This window comes from Lepus europaeus, chromosome 8, assembly GCF_033115175.1.
Source record: "Lepus europaeus isolate LE1 chromosome 8, mLepTim1.pri, whole genome shotgun sequence".
NCBI lineage: Eukaryota > Metazoa > Chordata > Mammalia > Lagomorpha > Leporidae > Lepus > Lepus europaeus.
In genome coordinates this window covers 103,553,252-103,578,956 of record NC_084834.1, presented here as the reverse complement: position 1 = coordinate 103,578,956, position 25,705 = coordinate 103,553,252, and the positions used below count along the sequence as shown (strand labels likewise).

At 37.4% G+C, this 25,705-nt stretch overlaps 1 protein-coding gene across 11 annotated transcripts in view; it reads left to right on the top strand.

Moving 5' to 3' along the window:
- Positions 1–25,705, top strand: part of MTHFD2L (methylenetetrahydrofolate dehydrogenase (NADP+ dependent) 2 like) — a 158,318-nt gene that overhangs the window by 17,135 nt on the left and 115,478 nt on the right. For 10 of the 11 annotated variants that reach the window (XM_062198684.1, XM_062198679.1, XM_062198675.1 and 7 more), the window contains exons 2-3: positions 4,318–4,502; positions 5,115–5,237. In XM_062198684.1, the coding sequence (XP_062054668.1) occupies positions 4,349–4,502; positions 5,115–5,237 (277 nt within the window). In that variant the 5' untranslated portion in view covers positions 4,318–4,348. Of the gene's footprint in view, positions 1–1,295; positions 1,349–4,317; positions 4,503–5,114; positions 5,238–25,705 lie in introns of all 11 variants that reach the window. The other variant, XM_062198677.1, reaches the window with a different exon arrangement.

The window sequence follows — 25,705 nt, the reverse complement described above, 5'->3', positions numbered from 1 at the left end:
AGAAAGAGAAAGAAATATTTCTGACAAAGATAATAGTATCTGTGAAGGCCCAGAAGTCAGACCATAGCACTGTTGATGAACGAAAATATTGCTGGTATGTATTGTGGGGCATGTGAGCAGAGTGTTCTTTAGCAATCTGGCTACGAAAGTTCATGTAGAGGCCTGCAAGCCACAGAAAATTTAGACTTTCATTTAAACTCACTTTTCCTAATTTCTCAGGTCATAATTTTGGAGTCATTGTTGATTTTACAGTAATTCAAATCCTATACCGAATGTCAATAAATCTCAAAAACACTACCCTCAAAACAGACTTTTGAAAAAAGATTGATTTGTTTATTTAAAAGAGTTAGAGGGAGAGGGAGAGAGGGGGAGAGAGAATGTCTTCTGTCTACCGGTTCACTCCCCCTAATGGCTGCAATGACCAATGCTTGGCCAGGCTGAAGCCAGGAGCCAGGTGCTTCATCTGGATTTCCCACATGGGTGGCGGGCCTCAAACACGGGTCATCTGCTGTCGTTCCCATGGCTTTAGCAGGCAGCTGGTTTGGAAATGGAAAAGCCAGAAAAAAAAAAAAAAAAAAAAAAAACAGTGCCCATATGGAATGCTGGTGTCACAGGCAGTGGCTTTACCTGCTCTGCCTTGTGCCAGTCCCACAAAGCAGCATCATCCTAATTGACACCTTCACTGCCAGTGACTTGCCAAAGTTACCATTATCTCTTGCTTGAATACCACACTAGCCTCTGAGCTGAAATCCCCTTGCTCCCCAGAACTCTATCCTCCATATTTTCACCAATTATTACTTTTACAATGAAAGTCGGGTCATGCCATACTTGTCAGCACCTCCCAGAGGTTTCTCCTTTTACTCATAGTAAAAGTTAGCATCCCCTTGAAGGCCTATAGGGCCTTATTTGGTCTGGTGACTACTTTTCTGTCTTCATATCTTGTCCTGGTCCCTTGTTCTTTCCAGCACTGCAGTCACTGGTCTCCTTGCCATCACTCAAATGTACCAGACCACTCCTGCCTAAAGGCCTTAGTCCTTGCTGTATACTTCTGTTGGCCTGGAATTCTTTTCTCTTAAAAAATTCACACTTACTTGCTCCTTTTACTTCTGCTCTGATGTCAACTGACTTAACAGAAAAAATGACATGTTAACCAACCTATATAAAATAATTCTATACCTGAGATGTTTCCTTTCTCTTCAATGTCATATATTAAATATTTACTTATAAAAGCAATTTGTTTATGTTTTCAACTAATTGTAATTTTCATGAAACTGGGCAATTTTTTTTTTTCATAGAGGTGGAGTAGTGAGATTACAAAGAGGCACTGGGAAAGTTTTGGGGATGATGGGTATGTGCATTTTCTGTATTGTTGTGATGGTTTCCCAGGCATATGTATCTATTAAAAATTTCACAGAATTGTGTACTTTCAGTATATACAGTTTATTATGTCATTTAAATTCCCATTACGAAATAAAGCAGTGGAGCAAGGTTGTCAAGATCCATTCTTGTGTTGAACCGAAGAAGTGGTTTTCAAATACGTGGCCTTGTACAAGAGCCTCCTGTGGAAAATTGTTAGGCAGGTTTCCAAGCTTTAGCCCCTAGAGAGCCTGAATCATGTATAGTTATGTACCTACACACTATAGAATCTAGGAGTATAACAAGTTCAACAATCTTCCCAGGAAATTTTGTTGTATGTACACATAAACCATACTTGGCAATCCCTTCTTTGCCAAAGATTGTTTACATCTGAATTGCATGAGCCTGGATGAGTGCCATTGTTCCCTGGTGCCAGGCTGAAATGAAATATTCTTGATTGGGTTCTATATATAAGTACAGAAACCTGTTGGAAAGGGCAGTTGAGTTACCTGGAAGGGACAGCAGCAAGTTTGCATTTAGACTTTTTTTTTTTTTTGACAGACAGTGAGAGAGACAGAGAGAAAGGTCTTCCTTTTCCGTTGGTTCACCCCCCAATGGCTGCTGCTGCCAGTGCACCGTGCTGATCTGAAGCCAGGAGCCAGGTGCTTCTCCTGGTCTCCCATGCAGGTGCAGGGCCCAAGGACATGGGCCATCCTCCACTGCACTCCCAGGCCACAGCAGAGAGCTGGACAGGAAGAGGAGTGACTGGGACAGAATCCAGCGCCCCAACTGGGACTAGAACCTGGTGTGCTGGTGCTGCAGGTGAAGGATTAGCCTATTGAGCCACGGCGCCAGCCCTGCATTTAGACTTGACTGATATGCATAGTGCCTGCTCCAATTAGAAAATAAAAAGTTTACAGCTACTGGAAAGAATTAATGTGCTTTAAGGACTGCCTTTCCAGCCTTTTGTCTTCTGCTTTGTCCTTGTGTTCTTCTTCACAATAATTGACCTACAATCGGTGTTCTGTGTAAACATGTGGTACATATGCTTTCACCAACCCCTTCAGTAGGGAAAGGACAGGGCAGCAGGCAGCAGCAGCCATCTTCTATTTTTATTAGGTACTTTAGCAAAAATAAATATGCATTAAGAGCAACATAATTCACTGCTTCTAAGTTTGACATCAGAGAGAGCAGAAAAGCCTTCCTAAATGGTATATTTTTAGTAGCTTCCCAGGGTTAGATTGTGTCTTCTATCAAAGTATAGCACTTCTTATCTACTTAAGTTTGTATAAACTGCTAGGAATTATTCTGTGTAAAAGAAAAATTTTTTGAAGATTTATTTATTTGAAAGGCAAAGTTACAGAGAGACAGAGGCAGAGACAGAGAGAGAAATCTTCCATCCGCTGTTTCACTCCCCAAATGGCTGCAATGGCTGGCTGGAGCTTCACCAATCCAAAGCTAGGAGCTGGGAGCTTCTTCCAGGTCTCCCAAACAGGTGCAGGGGCCCACACACTTGGGCCATCTTCTAATGCTTTGCCAGGCCATAGCAGAGAACTGGATTGGAAATGGAGCTGCCAGGCCTTGAACCTGTATCCATATGGGATCTGGCACTGCAGGCAGCAGCTTTACCACAGCGCTGGCCCCTAAACTTTTTAAAATTAGATATGTTGCTGTAGTTTGGGGGAGCAACTGAATCATTTGTTTACTGAGCAATTCCCTGCTACAATCAATGACAAACATGGCAAGACTGGTAATTGTTGTCATGGAATTGATCTGGGGTTCTGAATTGAAACTTTTTCTTGACTTAAAGACTTAGTATAGGCCGGCGCCACAGCTCAATGGCTAATCCTCTGCCTGTGGCGCTGGCACTCTGGGTTCTAGTCCGGTTGGGGCGCCAGTTCTGTCTTGGTTGCTCCTCTTCCAGTCCAGCTCTCTGCTGTGGCCGGGGAAGGCAGTGGAGGATGGCCCAAGTGCTTGGGCCTTACACCCGCATGGGAGACCAGGAGAAAACACCTGGCACCTGGCTTTGGATCGGCGCAGCACCGGCCATAGCAGCCATTTGGGGGGTGAACCAACAGAAGGAAGACCTTTCTCTCTGTCTCTCTCTCTCACTGTCTAACTCTGCCTGTCAAAAAGAAAAAAAAAAAAAAAGAGTTAGTATGGAGTTTGTCACTTCAGCGTCTCATATAGGATATACTCACGAAGAGCAAACTGATTTACCCTTAGGGTTACAATTCTGTGAGGACCATATAAGAGTAGATACAATAAGGATCACAGCTTTGAAGATGACTGCTAGCTTTGACTTGGCTATGTTGATCTCCCTCTTCAGAAAAACATCAGTGCTTTTAATATGGCTAGTATTGTAATATCGATTGTGAATAGTGTGATAATTTAAAAAGATATGTATGAGTATATGAGTGCATATAGAGATGGTGATCAACTGCTATAACAATACTTATCAAACAGAAATTCTCTTCTCATAGTTCTGAATACTGGGAATTATAAGATCAAGGCACCAGCAAATTCAGTGTGATTGAGGGCCTGATTGGTTCACTGTTGACCATCTTCTTCTGTGTCTTCATGTGGTAGAGGAGATACTCTCTGGAGTATCTCATATAAGAGCATTAATCCCACTTGTGAAGGCTGCATCCCCTGACCTAATCACCTCCCAAAGGTGCCACCTTCTGATACCATAACACATGAATTTTGGGGAAAGGAGGGGCTGGAGCATTCTTTCTATAGTGGATAGATTGTAATATAGAGATAAACAAAGTTGAGATCCTTCAGAAAATTAGGACTACATTTATGAACCTGAAGGGTGAGTGTCAAATATAGTTGGAAAAATCAAATTTGGGATACTCACTTGAAGAATCATAGATGTTTTGTCTTGTGCCTTAATTTATGCAGGTGAATGTTCCTAATGCTCTCTTTAGTATTAACTTTGTTGTTTATTTTCCATAGACATGAAGCTGTTATTATCTCAGGAACTGAAATGGCAAAACAAATCCAGAAAGAAATACGGCAAGATGTGGAATCCTGGGTTGCCCTTGGAAACCGAAGACCTCACCTCAGTATCATTTTAGTGGGGAATAACCCAGCAAGCCATACGTACGTCAGAAATAAGATAAGAGCTGCTTCTGCTGTAGGTAGGTATTCATTTTAGTTGTAAGTGTTACTAAATTTATGTTTTTACATAAAAATGTGATTATGGTAGTCATGAAGTAATAATGATCAAATAAGTGCTATTCAAATTATATATTATTTCTCATGTTATGAGGTATTATTCAATGACCAAAGATTGTTAATTTCTTAGTATTTTTCTCCAGATTTCTTCTAGAATCAATTCAATGTGATTTCCTATCCAGTGATAAGATGTGAGAAGAATATATTACATTGAAAGGGCCTGTTTTTATTACATCTATTTTAGTCAAATAATAAATCTGGCTAGTTTATTTGCTGAAATTGGCCTAATAGTGGTGGTAGTAGAGGTATCTTTTGGATATTCAAATCTATAACTGTAGCTTATCTCAAATTAGTTCAAATTGTCAAGTAGGGTGCTGGGCCAAAGAATGCACGTGAGGCACAAAAGACACCTGTGCTAGTGGAGAAATCCTTCTGATGGTACATGGGTCATCACCTCCACAGAATGGTCTTTCTTTCCAGTGTGACAGAAGCATGGACACTGTGTAAGACACCTGTAATGTAAAACCACATCCTGACTAGCCAGGTAACTTTTTCTCTTTTTATTTTTCTTCCAGGTATCTGTAGTGAGCTCATTCTAAAACCTAAGGATGTTTCTCAAGAAGAACTTTTGGATATAACTGATCAATTGAACATGGACCCAAGAGTCAGTGGTATATTAGTTCAGTTACCACTGCCAGGTACCTGATGCTCTTCTGTGTCTCTCTTTTGGTCAGGAAAAAGGGCATCTTAAACATTGTATCATGACACTGCCAGAAATATATAAAATATGTTCAGAAGGGGATTAGCATTATACTAGTAGTGGGCTTAGTAGGTGTTGGGTTTTTTTAATGCTTTATATTGACAGTGATGAAAAACTGAAAAATCTTTAGTCCTCATCAATAAATATACCCCTTACTTTGTATAGTAGTGCAAGCTAAATCCACAGAAAATCGACTTAATAATCAATGGAGAAATATTTTTTCTGTGGCATTTAGCAGTTGTTGTCAAAGCATTAAAACTTTCCTACAGGCCAGCACCGTGGCTCACTTGGCTAATCCTCCACCTGCAGCACCGGTACCCCGGTTTCTAGTCCCAATTGGGGCGCTGGTTCTGTCCCAGTTGCTCCTCTTCCAGTGCAGCTCTCTGCTGTGGCCCGGGAGGGCAGTGGAGGATGGCCTAAGTGCTTGGGTCCTGCACCCGCATGGGAGACCAGGAGAAAGCACCTGGCTCCTGGCTTCGGATAGGCGCAGCACACCAGCCACAGCGGACATTTGGGGGGTGAACCAATGGAAAGGAAGACCTTTCTCTCTCTCCCGCTCTCTCTCACTGTCTAACTCTGCCTGTCAAAAAACAAAACAAAACAAAACAACAACTTTCCTACAATGTATAACATACAATATGGAACAAGCTTCTCTTCCATCCCTTGGAAGATTGAATTATCGGACTGTTTTCTGTCTCTGAATCATTCTCCAACATTTTGCTCTTTGTACTTTCAATGTCACAACCTAATCTGACAGTTCCTTTATTGTGAAATTTTATGCACATGTCACTTCCTCTGGGGCATTGTCTTCCTTTTTATCACCATTCCTTTCCTTGGTGATGTGGATCATTTTCTCTGCTTAGCTATCTCTCTCCAGGGATGGAGTGTCAACATTCCTCAGTCAGTTCTTGTTGCACAACTCCATTTACATTCAACTCTAATCTGTTAAAGTGACTTTATCTTATTTTATATGTTTATCAGGCTTTTTAAAAACGTGGTTCTTACCTTCACTTCATTTTGGCCTCATTTCCTCTGTATTTGTTTTGCTGTCATTGTTTTTGAGTCTTCTCATATGCAGTTTACTGCCAGCATTGTCACATTTTGTTTCTTTAATATATTTTCATCTCTGTAGACTAATCCCCTCTGTTGAGTGTCTACTTGTGTAAAATGTCATGTGGGTTTATCTGCCTGGGAGATGTGGGTATAGCACACTAAGCTATCTGTGTTTAGACTGAATAACAAGCGTGCAGTGACCAATCATTGATGGTCTTTGAGAGAGGTAGTATGAGTGGTCACTGATCATCATGCTCCTCTGTTAGTTACATGGTGACTTGTGGACCGAGGAGCCAACAGTTCTTATTTAACTATTCACTGTTAACACAGCATGGTAGCTGACGTATGAACTGTGTGGTTGGAGGACTGGTGTTATTTGACTAAATTGTGATTTTGAAATTCATGCATATTTGACCTGTGCAAAGCTAGGACTGCCAGTATAGTGTAGGTTATAGTAGTTTTATGCAGTTTTGAGTTCTGTAAGGTTTGGTCAGTGAAACTTACAGGACATGCAGAAAATAAAGCTGTATAAGGCTATTTTCAGGCTTCTTTATTTGATATTTAAATTTTTTATTTGATAATATGACTTAATGTCTTACTATATGTTATAGCTTTTTTGCCTTTATATTTGAAAAATTCATTTTCCTACAGTGTAGCTGCACTAAAAGAACCCCAATAATTTGGAAAGGATCTTAGAAGTTATCAAGGTTTCCTCTGAGAAAAATGTTCTGACAAACAATACAATAGAATCATCATGTTAAAATCAGTAGTGATATATCACCTAGTTCTAAGACTAGAAAAATAATTCAACATATGCAGCACTCTTATTTCATTTCACAGGAAAGTCAGGTCTAGAGAAGATCAAGAGCTTATGATCTGTCCAAAAATTTAACAGTATTTGGCAATTGTTTGGCTCATGCAAAAATCATCTCCTTTTTTGATACTGTATTTTCCCAACAATCTTAGTTTTCTCTTTTGGAAATTTCTCCCACTTACATTTTTATGACATTCAAACTGTTATATAAAACATGTCACAATATTAATTCTTAAAATGTCCATACTATCCTAAATGATCTAAGGATTCACTATAATTCCACTCCCAATTCTAATGGTATTTTCCCAGAAATAGGAAAAACAATCCTAAAATTCATATGGAACCATAAAAGACTATGAATAGCTAAAGCAAAAACTGAGCAAAAAGAACAAAGAAGTGTAATACTATTCCAAAATCTACTTAAAACTATAGAAACTAAAACAGCATGGTACCAACACAAATCGACATATAGAAAAATGGAATAGAATAGAGTACCCAGGAATAAGCCCATGCGCTTAAGGTCAACTGATATTCGACAAAGGTGCCAAGAACACATGGGGAAAGGACAATTTTGTCAATGATGCTGATGGCAAAACTGGATATCTGCATGTAGAAGACTGAAATTAGACTTTTTTCTCACTCCACAAAAATAATCAGCTCAAAATGGATGAAAGACTTACATGCAGACCTACAAACTACTAGTTGGGCAAAAATCAGGGGAAAACCTTGGGAAAAAATGGGGAAAACCTTGGTTTGGAAAACCTGCAAAGAATTTTTAGGTATAATCCCAAAAGAACTGGCAACAAAAAACAAAAATAGACAAATGAATCAAACTAAAAAGCTTATGTGCAGTAACACTCAACTGAATGAAGGGACAACCTGCAGAATGTGAGAAAACATTTGCAAAGTATGCATCTGATGAGAGATTAATATCTAAAATGTATAAGGAACTCAAACAGCTCAATAGCTAGAAAACAAATAACCTGACTAAAAACGGGCAGAAAACTGAAAAAATATTTCTCAAAAGAAGACCTGTAAATGGCCAGCAAGTATATAAAAAAAAATGCTGAACAATTCTAATCACTAGAGTATAGCAAATTAAAACCACAATGAGATATCATATCATATCTGTTATGGTGAAAATATTCAAGGATGTGAAAGATAACAAATGCTGGCATGAGTGTGGAGAAAAAGGATCCTTATACATTGTTGTTTTATAGCCATTATGGAAAAAATATGGAGGTTCTTCAGATTTTAAATAGAATTTCCATATGATTTGTCTAGAAATTCCACTTCTGGGTATATATCCAAAAGAAATGTAACCAATATATTGAAGAAATGTCTGTAGTCATGTTCATTGCAGCATACTCTCAATATCCAAGATAGTGAATCAACTTAACTGCCCAAGAATAAATGAATAAAGAAAATATGGTCTGTATGCACAATGGCTTACTGTTCAGCTTTTAAAAAGAGTGAAATTCTGTCAGTTATGCCAACATTGATAAACCTGGAATACATTATGCTAAGTGTAATAAGCCAGATACAGAAAGACTAGTATCACTTACATGCAGAATGTTAAAAAGTCAAGTTCATAGAGACCTAGAGCATAATGATGGCTACCAGGGCCTGGGGACTTGTGGATGGCAAGGATTGTGAGATCACTGGTCAAAGGGTACAAAATTTCAGTTAGCATTACTTAAGTTCTGAGATCTATTATATAACATGATGACTCTAGTTAATACATATTGTGAAGTTACTTGAAAATTGCTAATAAAGTATATTTTAAATGTTCTCACTACATAAAAATATTTTATATGCTGTTAATTAGCTTGGTAGCCATCCTATAATGTATATTTATATATCAAAACATCATTTACAACACAAAGATATAATTTTTGTCAGTAAAAATATTAAAAATGTTTTAACTATTTTAATATTAATTTTAAAAATATTAATTTAAACTATATTCTATGTAATATGTCATATATTTATAACTACATTAGATTTAGTTTGCTTTAAAATCAAATTTATATCTGTGTGATGAGAAACATTTCTCATTTGATGAATGTGTTAGCAATTTGCCACCAGATGGCAGTGGTGCTCTATTTGTCCTAAAGACTAACTTGCTTGAATCCTGCATTCATTTCTGAGGGAGAAGGGATCATCGTAAAAGCAAATAACTGAATGTTCTGAGAAAGGATAGTTTGCTATCTAACCAAAAAGCCAATTATATACAAAATCATAGTGGCTTACATTTATTACATTAAGCATTTATTATGCCAGGCACATTATATTTATTAACATATTAAATCAATGCAGTGATCATTGTGCAGTAATCCTGTGTCATTGTGTATATTTTCCTGATGAGAAATTTGAGCCACAGAGACATTAAATGACTTGTACTTTAGTAGCAAAGTTGCAAGGTAATGGAGCTGGGATTTGGGTCTGGCCGGACTGGCCTCCTGTGCCAATCCTATTGACCATTGTGCTAGCACCCTCACCCACATTGTATCAGTGTTAGCCAGTGAGTAATGTGTGCTTACTATGTGGTAGGTACTCCTTAATATGGAATGCTTTGTTTAACCTTCAAAATGCCCTTATGTGGTCAGAATTGTCTTCTTCATTTTATAGATAAAGAGACAGATACAGGGAGCTTAAATGAATTGTTCAATATTACCTGGTAGTAAATGGTAGAGCCAAGACCCAAACCCAGGCTGTCTCATTCCAGAGCTTGCCTTTTAAATACTCCATTTTATTCATGTATTTTTTATTTGTCTGAAAAGCAGAAAATCAGACATAGACAGATGGACACAGATCTCCCATCCACTGCTTCACTCCCCAAATGCCCATAACAGCTGGCCTGGGCCAGGCCAGGAGCCAGGAATTAAATGGGAATCTCCAATGTGGGTGGTGTGGGTGGCAGGAACCCAGTGACCTAAGTCGTTACCCCTGCCTGCCAGGATGCACATTAGCAGGAAGTTAAAATCTGAAGGGGAGTTAGGACTGGAAATGCCAGCACTCTGATAGAGGGTTCAGATGTCCAAAGCAGCATCAAACTCCCACCCCAGAATCTAGCTTTTTACCTTCAGTTTTGGTTTTATTCCCTTTGAGAATAGGAGTGAACTTGAGACTTTGAAATGTGATGATTTTGAACAGCCCTTGTCTTGACTGTTGAGGAACAGTGTTTTTGTCAGTTTTTTTTAATACTATTTATTGAACTCTTTACTTAGTGTAGGGTTAATCTTATGAGTATAAAGTTAAATGAAAATAGACCTTTGTAAACAAATGAGACTAGGAGAGGGGGGAGGAAGAAAGGTAGAAGCATGGGCAGGAGGGAGGTAGGGTGGAAAGTATCACTATGTTCCTGAATCTCTACATGTAAAAACATGAAACTTGCATACTTCAAATACAATTTAAAAAAAGAATAACAAACAGCATTAGCTAGAAGAGAAAATTTTACAAAAAGATATAACATGAGCACATTTGTTTCAAACATTCACCTACAAGTTGCTAGTGCATATAACTAGCTCCTCCCTCAGAATTCAGTGATATCCTATGTGATCTCCCTGCTTCCACACTTGTAGCTTATGCTTTTTATGGTTTTACAGTCATCAACTGTGCTATTTCTTTTTATTAACAACTTCTTTTGGGAAGGTTCAAAAATGATAGCAGTGAGTGAGGTTGAAGACAGCTACTAAATATAGTATTTCTCCTAAAGTAGCTGATGTTTTATTTTGGTAATTGTACAGTAATATGTTCTTGTGAGCAGAAGATACCATTCAGATATGTGTATTTATTGTCTCTCACTTTTTTTAAAAAGGATTGATTTATTTATTTGAAAGTCAGAGTTATACAGAGAGAGCAGAGGCAGAGAGAGAGAGGTCTTCCATCTGATGGTTCACTCCCCAAATGGCCGCAACAGCCGGAGCTGCACTGATCCAAAGCCAGGAGTCAGGAACTTCTTCCTGGTCTCCCACGTGGGTGCAAGGGCCCAAGGACTTGGGCAATCTTCCACTGCTTTCCCAGACCATAGCAGAGAGCTGGATGGAAGTGGAGCAGCCGGGTCTCGAACCAGCGCCGTATGGGATGCCGGTGCCTCAGGCCAGGGTGTTCACTTGCTGCGCCACAGTGTCAGCCCCCTCCCTCTCACTTAACTTTGATGAGTCATTTTTCTCAGTGTAAAATAGGATTGAAAATTGACATTTTATCTAATTTATTTTGGAACATATAGTTTGTTGATTAATAGAGTTGATTAAAGTAGAAAATAATACAGTGCATGTGTACCTTAACACGTGGTATAACATAATGCATGTAAATACTCATTTTTATACAGGTCTAAAGATTTTCTTTTTTTTTGGAACCCACTGGTTAGAATTATGTATCATCTTATGACATTGATAATATGTCCGCATCACTGTAATTTTCAGTTTGAATGAAATTCATCTAGAGATTTTAAATGTCTCCCAACTTTTTTTTTCTTTGACAGGCAGAGTTAGACAGTGAGAGAGAAAGAGAGAGAAAGGTCCTCCTTCCGTTGGTTCACCCCCCAAATGGCTGCTACGGCTGGCGCACTGCACCAATCCAAAACCAGGAGCCAGGTGCTTCCTCCTGGTCTCCCATGCGGGTGCAGGACCCAAGGACTTGGGCCATCCTCCACTGCCTTCCTGGGCCACAGCAGAGAGCTGGACTGGAAGAGGAGCAACCGGGACAGAATCCGGCGCCCCAACCGGGACTAGCACCCAGGGTACCGGTGCCACAGGTGGAGGATTAGCCAAATGAGCTGCGGTGCCAGCCGTCTCCCAACTTTTGTAACTGTTTTGTTCTTAATTCTATTACTAATTCTTTCTCATTCCGAAGAGTCTTTTCAAAATATTCTACTTCGAAATAACATAGAAATAGCAACTGTTTTCTTTTCATACCTAGATGTCATTTGTTTATATCATTTTTACTTAATTTATATGATTTACTATCAAAAAATTGCAAATACATATTGAGAGGTAGAAAAAAATTATCTCTTCATTATCATGAGCTCAAGTGATAGGATCAGGAGTGCTTTACTAACTATTCCTGTATATGTTCAACAAGCCTAGGCATCAGCCTGCATGTTTTACAAAAGAAATGGAACTTCTTAGTCATTTTGATAGATTGACTATGTAGAGGACATATCTTATAGCATTGTTATGATGGACAAATGAAACAATAAGCAAATGAAGAAATTAAATGATTCTAGTCAATTATACCTCTATTTTCTAGAATTTGATTAATAAATCCCACTTCCATATTGTTCCTTGATTAGAAATAGGAGTTTATTTTTCACAATTAGGACAATGTCTTGAATAAAGGAAATTCCAAATTAGAATTATAATTCTAATATTGGAGGTTAAGTTTGCATAAGGATTAAACAGAACATTCAGACACTTTCCTTGCATCTCATTTGGGTAGAAAGCAAAGGAATGAGATAGAACTCTGTCCTATTTAATGGTACAGGGCCTATCACAGACTACATCCCTATATATGTTTAGAGGATGTGCAGCTTTGGTCAGAGTTGGAAATACTAATATGTAATTGTGTGTCTGTAGTCACACAGCCAAGCTGTTTATCCTGCAGCTGGTCTCAAAACTAGGGTGAAATATAAACTATCAAATGTAGATGCTTCCCTACCCCTGTCTTGCCTGTGTGTAGGTTCTGTTGATATCAATAATGATCATTTTGTCAAGATGAGAAATACGTCTGTTTTTTTATGTTTAATCTTTGTTTTTCAAGTGACCACTGTGTTGGCTTTTAGCTTTTATTGAGTTACATGTGTTAAACTGATACCCCACTAAAAGTTAGGTCTTTTGTGGAGTATGTATGTGTGGAAGTTGAAGAAAATTAGAATGAAAATCATTGACATCCTTTTTAAACTGAAGTAATGAAAAGTAAGTTATATTATTCACAAGCTTAAATTGCACTGGAATTTTGCTATAAATAAATTCATGGTATAGTATGAGATTTGATGCATAGTATATTTAGTTTAAGAGGATTTAAAGGATATGAATTGAGCACACAGATCACCCTTTCATATGCTGATTTTGTTTCATTTAGGTAAATTCCTAAGAGTGAGATGGCTGGGCTATATGGTAGGTCTGCATTTAGATTTCTGAGGTATATGTTTACTGTCTTCCACAGATGCTGGACTAGTTTACATTCCCACAAACATTGTATTAGTGTGCCTCCCCTCCACCCCACTTTCTCACCAGCATTTGTTATTTTTGATTTCTGTATGAAAGCCATTCTAACTGGGGTGAGGTGAAACCTCTTCATGGTTTTGATTTGAATTTTCCTGATGGCTGATAATCCGTAGCATTTTTTCATGTAACTGTAGGCCATTTGGATTTCCTCTTTTTAAAAATGTCTGTTGAAGTACTTTGCCTTTTTCTTCACTGGATTATTTGCTTTGGTGTTGTTTAGTTTCTTGAGCTCTTTATATATTCTGGATATTAATCCTTTATCACTTGCCTAGTTTGCAAATATGTTCTACCATTCTGTCAATTGCCTCTTCACTTTGCACTTTCTGCACTTTTGTAGTGCAGAAGCTTCTCGATTTGATGTAATCCCCTTTGTCAATTTTGGTTTTGATTGCCTGTGCTTCTTGATCCTATCCAAGAAGGCTTTGTGTATGCCAATGTCTTGCAGGGTTTCCCCAGTGTTCTCTAATAATTTGATGGTATAAGCTTGCAGATTTAGGTTTTTGATCCATTTTAAGTGGATTTTTGTTTAAGGTGTTAGATAGGGGGTCTTGCTTCATACTTCGGCATGCAGAAATCTAGTTTTCCCAGTACTCTCTGTTGAAGAGACTGTCCTTGTTCCAGAGATTGACTTTAGCTCCTTTGTCAAAGGTAAGCTGGTTGTAGATGTGTAGATCGATTTCTGGAGTTTCTATTCTGTTCCACTGGTGTGTGTGTATGTGTGTGTGTGGGTGTGTGGGGGTGTGTGTGTATATATATATATATATATATATATATATATATATATAGCCAGTATCAGGCTATTTTGATTATAACTGTCCTGTAGTATGTCTTGAAATCTGGTATTGTGATGCCTTGGCTTTGTTTTTGATGTGTAAGCTTGCTTTAGCTATTCAGGGTCTCTTGTGTTTCCATATGAATTTCACCATGGTTTTTTAATAGATCTGAGAATATTGTGATTGGTATTTTGATTGGGATTGCAATGAATCTGTAAATTGCTTTTGGTAGCAAATATATGAAATTAACCCAGGTGCCCAGCAACTGAACACTGGATAAAGAAATTATAGTGTATGTACAGCATGGAATACTACACAAATTAAAAAAAATGATATCCTGTCATTTGCAATAAAATCAATGCAACTGGAAAACTTGATACTTAGTGAAATAAGTCAGTCCCAACAAGACAAATACCAAATGTTCTCCCTGATCTGTGGGGTTTTTAGAGTACCAAAAATGTAATATATTGGAGTGAAACTTACATTTTGAGCAGGAAAGAGTTAATGAATGCATTACATAGTTGTTATTATCAAGGTCATAACTTTTGTTTTGAGTGACAAATTTAGGCCTAATTTGTTATGTAAATTAATTAATTATATTATGTTTGGACCTATATTGTGATTGTGTCAAAGCCATGAATTATAATTAATCTGATTTTTCCATTTGAAGTTCATTCAAGGAAAAAAGAGCAGGTTTCAAAAGACAATATTTTGTTACAAATCCTTTCCTATAGGATTTGGGTATTTACATAGAAATAAGGACATCCTGACAATGTCATTTATCTACACTTGAAAACATATTTCTCATAGGAATCCTTTTACCAAAGAATGTATAAGTTAGAGGAAGAAAAATGGAAAACAATTCAATTCTTTGCATAAGGAGTATATTAACCATTTGATTGTTTTTTCCTAATGTTAATAGTCTGTGGTGGAAGCTGAGTGTATTACCTGGTTAATTTACACATTATTGGAATTGATTGCTCTCTAGCCACTTATGTCTTCCCATATATATCCAAATGGAAACCATCCCAAGAGATTTTTTTTATTTGCTGAAATGTGTAGAATTCTGTTTTTGAGCTGTCACTCGTATCACACACTTGTATCAGCTAAATTAAGATGATTTACTTCTCAAAATATCTCCAAATTTAGGAATTTTTGAATGGCATTAGTTATTTTATTTTTCATCTTTATTTCCTTAACAATTATATTGAGAATATTCAGTTGAAATGCTTGCAAAGGATTTATCAAAATCAAAAGGCCCTTTAAAAATTAATTGGTTTTTATAGAAATACATTTAAAAGATGTTACTTCATAGCTCTACATACCCTTGTCATTCATTTCCTTGGTCAATATATATATTTACCCAGAATCCAATTTGTATATTCATTTAAATCTGTGCTAGGAATGGGATTGTTAGAAAACAATTTGAGGCACAGGTGCCTAGTGCAGTGGTTAGGTTGCACTTGGGACACCTGCATCCTATATTGCAGTGCTAGGGTCTGAATCCCTGCTCTGCTTCTCATTCTGGCTTCCTGCTAATACACACCCTGGTAGGCAGCAGGTGATGGGGGGCTCCAGTGATTGTGCCTCAATTGCCCATGTGGGAGACTGGGAAGTTCCCAGCTTCTGCCCAAACCCAGATATTGTGGGCATTTGGATAGTGAACCAGCAGATCAGGGAGATTCTGTCTCTTTCTTTCTGCTCAGGAAATAAAAAAGTTGAAGAAACCATTTGAAACTAAATCACTGTCCTTGAGGAGTTTGCAAACAAGATCACCAAAATGCAGCATCTCTCTCTCTCTCTCTCTCTTTTTCTGTGTATTTAAAAGAAGCTTATTAGAATAGACATGCTCACTCATCTGAGTTTTCTTCCATGGAAGATACACCTTTTCCAGTTTAGTACTTTATATTTGCCAGAAGTTACTATGTATATCTTCCAGGAAACCAAAGACTTAATCAAAAAAGGTATCTTCAACACTGCTTCTGAAGAATAAGAGAATTTAGAATTTCCTTATACTCTTCAGCTGACTGCAGAGAATCATATAGAGCAAAGATAGCCCTATTAACTTTCCTTTTTTAATAGCCTGTGAAGTAAGGCTGTCTTGGGACATCCTGGGCAATAGTCTGTGGCTGCAGGAGAGGGAGGTTTGAGAAGGGTGGAGAGCCAGAACTGCCCACCGTGGCAAGGAGAATCCCTCCCTCTTCAGCACAGGCTCTACTGTGATTTGGAGGAGGAGGAGCTTGGTGAGGTTAGAGTCTCTTTCCATTCCTTGTTCTCTTCTCACTCCTGATGATGAAACAATTCTTAAATGATATTGGGCAAATAGTAGACAGCTGATACATATTTTCTCTCAAAACTTTGATGTAGAATCCAGAGGATGTAATTTAAATATTGGTGTGAGAACAGTGAACCCAATTCCCAGAAGTATCCTCGCATTTACTTCTAGAAAAAAGTATTGTATTAAAAGACTATAGCTAAATAGTTTAAATGATATTTATTTTATTATAATGTAAATTCTATGGGACAAGAATTTTGTCTGCCTGGCTCACTTATATTTCCTAAACTACTACTGGGCATTTGTTGGATACTTGGTAAATACTTGTTGAGTGAACAAATTAATGAATTTTCAAGGGGCTTCATACATACATCCAGGCTGTGTACTTTAACCCATTAGCATAAATCTTTGCCAGGGATCTTTAATTTTTCAAGTTCTAAAATGAAGAAATGAATGAAAAACAACAAACCTTTTTTTTACCTTGAATTTCTATTAGAAAACTAAATACTGCCACATATTCAATAATACAGATATAGATATCAACACAGCAAGATTTTAACGAATCTTGAATTTGGTTTTTATGTTTTCAGATGTTTTAAATAATACTTTAAAATTATCAGAGAATATAGATATATATCTGTGCATGTATGTGTGTGCCTTAGCCTGTTCTTCTAATTGCTCCCACATTTCTTACATTTTGTCTCCATTTCTTCACCTGTAAATTAAAGGTAATATTCATAGTAACCATTTATTCAATAAGTATTTATTGAGTGTGTGTGTGTTCCAAGCACTTTACTTAGTGTTAGGGATACTTTAGTGAAAAAAAGTGACGTAAGTTTCTGTATTTATAAAGAAGTAAGGGAGACAAGCAATAATAAATAAATATAACAGCTATTCTGTTTATTAGAAGTTGATACGCTATGGGAAAAAAGAAAATGTAGATTGTAAGATGACCCAAGATGATGGGGAACAGGTTGTATTTTTGCATCCCTCTTCCAATATTTTATAATGAAAAATTTTAAATATACAGAAAAAAAATTTTTTTTGACAGGCAGAGTGGACAGTGAGAGTGAGAGAGAGAGAAAGGTCTTCCTTCTTGCCGTTGATTGACCCTCCAATGGCCGCTGCGGCCGGTGCATCGTGCTGATCCAAAGCCAGGAGCCAGGCGCTTCTCCCGGTCTCCCATGCAGGTGCAGGGCCCAAGGACTTGGGCCATCCTCCACTGCCTTCCCGGGCCATAGCAGAGAGCTGGCCTGGAAGAGGGGCAACCAGGATAGAATCCGGTGCCCCGACCGGGACTAGAACCTGGTGTGCCGGCACCGCAAGGCGGAGGATTAACCTGTTAAGCCACGGCGCCGGCCAATATACAGAAAAATTTAAAGAATGGTATAGTGAATACTCATATGACCTCAATCTAGATTCTATAGTTATAACATTTTTCTATTTTTGCTTTGTTATAAATCTATCCATCTTTTCATCTATCATTACCCTTATTTTTGAAGCATTGAAAGATAGGAACACTTAATGAACTTCTAAAACTTCAGTGTGCATATCATTAACTATAGTTTAATCTTTGTATTGTTTTGGGAAATTTATTTGATTTGAAATATACACAATCCATATGTTTTGAAAAATGTTAACTCCCATGTAGCCTAAACCTCCATCAAAATATGAAACATTTTAATAAGATGAGTTTCCCTAGGTCCCTTGCTTGCAGTTCCTATTTGTACCTTTTCAACTCACCTTTAGGTAAACACTGTTCTGAGTTTATGTGTGTTTTTCCCATTTGAATATTTCCTTTGCTGATTATGTGTTTAGCCCATTTTAAACAATTAAGTTGTCTATCTTTTAATGGTTGAGCTTTAAGTGTTCCTTGTATATCTGAGTAAAAGTTCTTTTTCAGATATAAGTTTTGCTAATATATTCTTCTCAGTTTTTGATTTATATTAATTTGATTTATATCAATTTTTCTTTTATTTCATTTTATATTAATTTTAATAATTTAATATTATACATAAAAGTCTAAGAACATAATTATACCCCCTTCCTCCCTTTTTCCCATCCTCCTTCTTTATACTTTTCTGTCTTCTTTTTTTGGTATTTGAGATAACATTTTAAATTTAGATTACAATAAAAAGGCTTAATACTTCACTGAATAAGAAGTTTAGTAAAAAGCAAAATAGTTTAGTGGGAATATACACAATGGCTATAAACAATAATTGAATGGAAAAATGACCGTTTCACCCGTATACAGGGTTTTTGGTCAATTATTCCTAATTTCTTTCAATTAAATAGAACCAATGAAAATGTAACATTAAATATTTACTGTGTGGTTACAAGATAATGGTTCATTTATATTTTAAGCCGTTTCCTCTCAACAGTTTATGCAGAGGAATAATTTTATGCAGAGTGTAATGTGAATAATTACACATAACATTTTTGTACTTTGTTGCTAGAGATCAGGGAAAATACATGGTATTTGTCTTTTGGGGCTGGCTGATTTCACTAAGTATAATGGCTTCTGGTTACATCCATTTTGTTGTGAAAGAAAATTTCATTCTTTTTTATGGCTGAGTAATAATCCATAGTGTATTTATACTGCATTTCCTTTATCCAGTCATCAGTTGTTGGGCATGTGGGTTGATTCCATATCTTAGCTATTTTTGAATTGAGCTGCAGTAAACATGAGGGTACAGATAACTCATATGCTGATTTCATTTCCTTTGGGTAAATTCCCAGGAGTGGGATTGCTGAGTCATATGGCAGATGTAGTTTCAGATTTCTGGGGAACCTGCATACTGTCTTCCACAATGGCTGTATTAGTTTGCATTCTCACCAACAGTGGTTTGGGGGATCTTTTTCCCCACATCCTCGCCAGCATTTATTGTTTTATATTTCTGTATGAGAGCCAATCTAACTGGGGTGAGGTGAGATTTCACTGTGGTTTTTATTTGCATATCCCTGATGGCTAGTAATCCTGAGCATTTTTTCATTTGTCTATTGACCATTAGAATTTCATCTTCTGGGGCTGTGGCATGGTGGGTAAAGCCACTGCCTGCAGTGCCAGCATCCCATATGGAAGCCAGTTTGAGTCCCGGCTGCTCCACTTCTGATCCAACTCTCTGCTATGACCTGGGAAAGCAGTAGAAGATGGCCCAAGTGGTTTGGCCCCTGCAGCAGTGTAGGAGACCCAGAAAAAGCTCCTGGCTCCTGGCATCAGATGGGCTCAGCTCTGGCCATCATGGCCATTTGGAGAATGAACCAGCAGATGGAAGACTTCTCCCTCTCTTTCTGTATCTGCCTCTCTGTAACTCTCTGCCTTTCAAATAATAAACAAATAAATCTTTAAAAACAATTTCATCTTTTGAAAAATGCCTGTTTTCCTATTTTTTTTGTTAGTTGTGCCAATGGCTTAACAATTTTACTTTTTTCCAAAAAACAGCTCTTAATTTCACTGATCTTTTGTATTTTTTGTTGCAATTTTTCTCCTACTAATATTGGATTTGGTTTGTTGTTTTTCTATGTCCTTGAGATGTATTGGCAGCCCATTAATTTAGTACCTTTCCAGTTTCTTCATGCAGGCACCAATTGCTATAAACTTCCTTCTTAACCCTGCTTTTGCTGTATCCCATAAGTTTTGATATGATGTGTTGTCTTCATAGGCTTTCAGAAATTTTTTTACTTCTCTTGATTTCTTCTATGACCCACTGTTCATTCAGGAGCATGCTGTTCAGTGTCCATGTATTTGCATTGTGTTCTAGACATTCTTGAGTTGTTGATTTCCAGCTTCAATCCATTGTGGGCAGAGAAGATACATGATATGATTTGGATATTTTTGAATTTTTTGAGACTTGCTTTGTGGCCTAGCATCTGGTCTATCCTAGATTCCTTAAGCAAGTAAGACTGTAAATTTCTATCTACATTCCAGCTGTCCTGTGGCTAGAGTGGCCTCCAAAATGGAAAGATTCTTCTGTGGCACTCCTTTTGTTCCAATATCCATTCTCCTCCAAATATGTCTGCTTTTGGTGATTCTCCATTATTTCTTTAAAGTTTTGCAATTATTTTCTGTGAGAAATTTGGTCTAATATGAACTATTTCACTATTATTAGAAATGGAATCTACGTTTTAAAATAGTATGGCCAAAATAGTGAGACGATTACTGAGAATGTAACATTTGAGAAGACAGTTGGAAGAAGGCCAGGATGTAGCCAAGGTTACAGGATCTTTTGGGGGAAAGCCGTCTAGAGAGAAGGAAAGGTATAGCCAAGATAGGAAAATGCCTCATGTTTTTGACAAGAAGACCCATATGATGCTAAAAGATTTAGAGAAAAGTAACCAGTGGTGAGAACAGATGGATAGCTAGTATTTGGGGCTGTGCTGATCATGTAGGGCCTTGTTCATGTTGAAGGATAATGATGTTGCAAGGTTTTGAGAAGAGTGGTATGATCAGGCATGCATTTTAAAAGACCCCTTGTGTAACTCTGTTGCTGTTTTATGAATATATGAATACAATTGTAGATGTAGAGAACTAATTAGGAGGCTCTTTTGATAATTCATAGGAGGGATGCCGTGACTTTGATGTGCTAGGTTTATTGGGAAGAAAGAGCCAAAGGATTTTAGAAATAGATTGGTTTTAGGGTATGAGAGAAAGGGAAGTATTTAGGATAGTTCCAATTGTTTTTTTTTTGTTTTGATTTTATAAGCTGAGAGTGATGGAATTGCCATTAACTGAAAGGATGAAGGTTATAGGTGAGTCAGTTTAATAAGATCTATGTCTTATAAGGCTCACATGTGTGACAGAGATAATTAAAGACCTAACATGATCAACTAACTGAACAAACGTGTTAAGCATTTTTTAAAGCAGTTCTATGCAGAAGAGAAAATAATTATCATTTCATTTTGAGATGAAGGAACATGGCATTTGATTATCATATTGAAGAATGAATAAAATATTTTTTTAAAAAAGCAGCAAAAGGGAATTAGTGGAAAAATTGAAAAATTGTCATGAACAATAGCAATGCAAAACTTAGTGGCAAGGGCTTAGGGAAGGGTTAACAATCTGGTGTGGCTAGAGTGGAGAGTGTGATGATGATGGTTGGAAGAGGGCTAGAGTACTCACAGAAGACACTGTAGGAAGTGATATAATCATGTTAACAACACATTATTTATATGCTTATGAGCTTGTGCCTTTCCAACAAATATGGAGGGAATAGAAGAAGGTACCTTGAAATAGTAATTTTGGGATAGGTGTTGTAGCAAAATGCCACTGGGATGATCACATCCCATATGCAAGTTGCTGGTTTGAGTCCTGGCTACATTTCTTCTGGCCCAGTTTCCTGCTAAAGCACCTGAGAAAGCAACAGATAATGACCCGAGTACTTGAGTCCCTGCTACCCATGTGGGAGACCGGTTGGCATCCCTGGCTTCTAACTTATACATGGCTTAGTCCTGGATGTTGTGGGCATTTGGGAAATGAACTTGCTGATGGAAGATGTCTCCCCTCCCCTCCCCTCCTCTCCTCTCGTCTCCTCTCCTCTTTCTCTGTAATTCTCCCCTCCAAATAATAAATAAATATTTAGGGAAAAAACACCAGTAATGTAAAAGTCTTCAGGTAGAAAATCATAACTTTTTAAAATTATTTTTCTTCATTGTTTTAAGGCAATGAAATATATTATAAATCAATCACAAAATGCACATTCAGCATAGTAGTTCTACTCTACAATGTCTAAAGTTGTTCTCTGAACTATTTTCTTATAGTACTGTAATTTTAATTTGACGACTTCCCCCTCTAGTGTGATTAAATGATTTATTATAATCTTAAATAGAAGAATAAAAACAGAGAAAGTGAATAATGCCAGTTTTCAGATTCATTTGGATAGCATATTAACTGGTTCATTGTTGGCAGTGTATTTATTCTATGAATCAAAATATTTTAGAACCATTGTGGGAAAGTTGACGCTTCCCAGACTCACGGTTATCCTTTCTCAAGTACACCAAGGGGAAGAGTTCAGGAGACTTAGTAGCAGTCAGTCAAAAGCAGGAAATGTATTTATTTCTCACTTGATCTTAGCCAAAAGGCCGAGAAGCGATAAATGTATTTATTTCTCTTACCCATATAACAAAAGGAAGTAATATTAGCTGTAAAAAAATTTTTTTGCAAGTACTTAAACATTTGTTACTAATCTAGAAATAATGTTTTCTTTGGAGGTCTAAAAGAAACACATTCCTTGGGATATTTTAGGGTTAGCAAGTGTCTAATTAGGACTTTGGATGGCAAAATTTATTTGATTTAAATTTTAAAATGGCATTTAAAAGGGTTAATTTTTGTTTTAGTATGTATATGCTACAGAGGGAAAAACTGGTTATGGATGGAAAGATATGGATAGGTTTGAATTCTAGATCCTCCTCTTAGTAGTTTGGGATTGGCTGAATCTCAAACTCTTTGAGTTTCATCTTCACAATGGGAATGACAGTATTTCTTCTACTTTAGTCCCTGGTAGATATGAAGATCAAAGTAGAAATTGAAATGAAGGTAACCTGGCCAACTGAAAGCACTATTGAAATGTAAGAAATACTGGTTCAAATTATTGTTATGTGCTGTACATGACATAATAAAAGGTAGATTTTTCCAAGCAAAGGATGTATGTGAGATTTAATCCACTGCTGAGATAACATAGTTACATAAAAATGATATATGAATTTACTTTTCTTGATTTTTAAGATCTTAGCATTTTTTATCTACATGTGTGAGACATTTCTCTATAGGCTAAATAGACTTAGTTTTTATGAATCCTCTGTGTCATACTTTTATATATGCACACATCTGTCTTTTAAACTATTAGCATGTAAGTAGAGTAAGACAAAATTGTTCCAAAATGGGAATCTGAGTTATGATCTGAATTGAACCATAAGAAGTACGCAAGAAGACAGGTTTCTAGTCACCAGTCTCTAGTTCTGATTCCCTAAATTTTCAGTGCTTACCTTTCTTCTCAAGTATTTCTTTTCTTTTTCTTTCTTTTTTTTTTTTTTTAAAGATTTATTTGTTTATTTGATAGAGTTACACACAGAGAGAAGGAGAGGCAGGCACAGAGAGAGAGAGAGGTCTTCCATCCACTGGTTCACTCCCCAACTGGCCGCAATGGCCAGAGCTGCACCTATCCTAAGCCAGGAGCTTCTTCTGGGTCTCCCACGCAGGTGGAGGGTCCCAAGGACTTTGGCTATCTCCTAGTGCTTTCCCGGGCCATAGCAGAGAGCTGGATTGGAAATGGTGCTGCCAGGGCTCAAACCGGCGCTCATATGGGATGCTGGCACTGCAGGCAGCGGCTTTACCAGCTACACCATAGCACCGGTCCCTCCTGTATTTCATCTGGTGTACAAAATGAATGTTTTGTGACAATGTCAAGGTTGTTTGCAGTGAATGGGACAGCACAGACCAGCAGGTAGCGAAATTCAATTTAGCTCAATCTTATTGATCAGAAGAGGGTTCTTAAAACTTAAAAGAGCCCTTGCTGAGTTCTTTCATCAATAGTTCAGTCCCTACATATCTGTTAGTTAATTTGGAGGTTAGGAATGAACCAATCTGAGTTCCAGATCAACAGACGGAGGCTTCAATATAGTTGTTTTTCTTTTTGTTTCAAATGCTTTCTTTTCATCATGAAAAATACCCTCTTCTGCAGGAGTATATGTGATTACAAATGACTCAGCATCATCATCACCACTATCATCATCTCCAGATTTTAAAAAATAAAATAAAAAAAACACTATTTTTGTCTTTAAATAGTAAATTGGACACGTAATTTTTAAAAAGTCTTGATAGACTCTATAAAATAATCTTCTAACTTTAGAGAAAACAGATGGAGGTTTACCCTGCTAGAACAGCATAGAATGAACAAAATATTTGAACATGGAAAACTATGAATTAGAGAGAGATTCAAAACCCAATTTCTGATTGAATCTGATTCAAATGGCCAAGTCTGTATATTTAAAGGACATTAGTAGTCTAATATAAAATTGATCTATCTAAAGAAAGATGACAGAAGTTATTTTTAGAATACAAAATATATGATACAAGGCATAGATCTTTGAAAACAACTTGAACTTGGGTTTTCATGATGTTTTAAAAAAAACATGTATAAATGGCATCCATTGTATAACAGGCAAAGTAAGTTTTCTGTAGCAAATATACTTTTATTTCATAATATTAGGCACATGGACTTAGGGTAGGCTAAGCTGCATGGAGTAGTAAGAATTGATTTTGTATTTTTATACTTTTTAAAACAAGATTATTGGAAGTGGAGCAGCCAGGACTTGAACTGGCATCCATATGGGATGCCAGCACTGCAAGCAGCGCCTTTACCTGGTACACCCCAGTACTGGTCCCTCTACACTTATTTTTTAAAATGAAATGATTCACATCATGCATCTGATTTGATTTGTTCATTACTCAGATCATGTTCCTTTCCTTATTTCATGGAGCAAATTGTGGTGATATTTTGGATTTCAGTGGGATAATACTTTAGGAAAAGTGTATGTATGTACTTTATGTTTACTTTTTCATTATGTTATTTAAGAAGTAACCAGGGTCCAGCGCCGTGGCTCACTAGGCTAATCCTCCGCCTTGCGGCGCCAGCACACCAGGTTCTAGTCCCAGTCGGGGCACCAGATTCTGTCCCAGTTGCTCCTTTTCCAGGCCAGCTCCTCTGCTATAGCTCGGGAGTGCAGTGGAGGATGGCCCAAGTCCTTGGGTCCTGCACCCGGATGGGAGACCAGGAGAAGCACCTGGCTCCTGGCTTTGTATCAGCATGATGCGGCGGCCGCAGCGCGCCGGCTGCAGTGGCCATTGGAGGGTGAACCAATGGAAAAGGAAGACCTTTCTCTCTCTCTCTCTCACTCTCACTGTCCACTCTGCCTGTCAAAAAAGAAGAAGAAGCAACCAGGAACTAATTATGCTATCAAAAATTTTAACATTTAACAAAGCCCTTTTATCCTGAAATGCTCAAAGAATTTAAAAGAAATCTATTAGTATCATGTCATATATCAAAGAGAAGTGAATTTAAACTGTTTAGGTATGGAAAATTACTGAGGCAAAGATATAACACTTGGCTGCACCATGCTCTTACTGGTATTGTTTTGTTTCATACTTTTTTTCTGTTTTCACCATTCTAGCAACTTCTGGCCCTGCTATAGCATGCACTCTACCATCAATTAACTAGACATTTGTCAACAGCATTTTGACCTACTATTTTTGTGACCAGAAAAGAA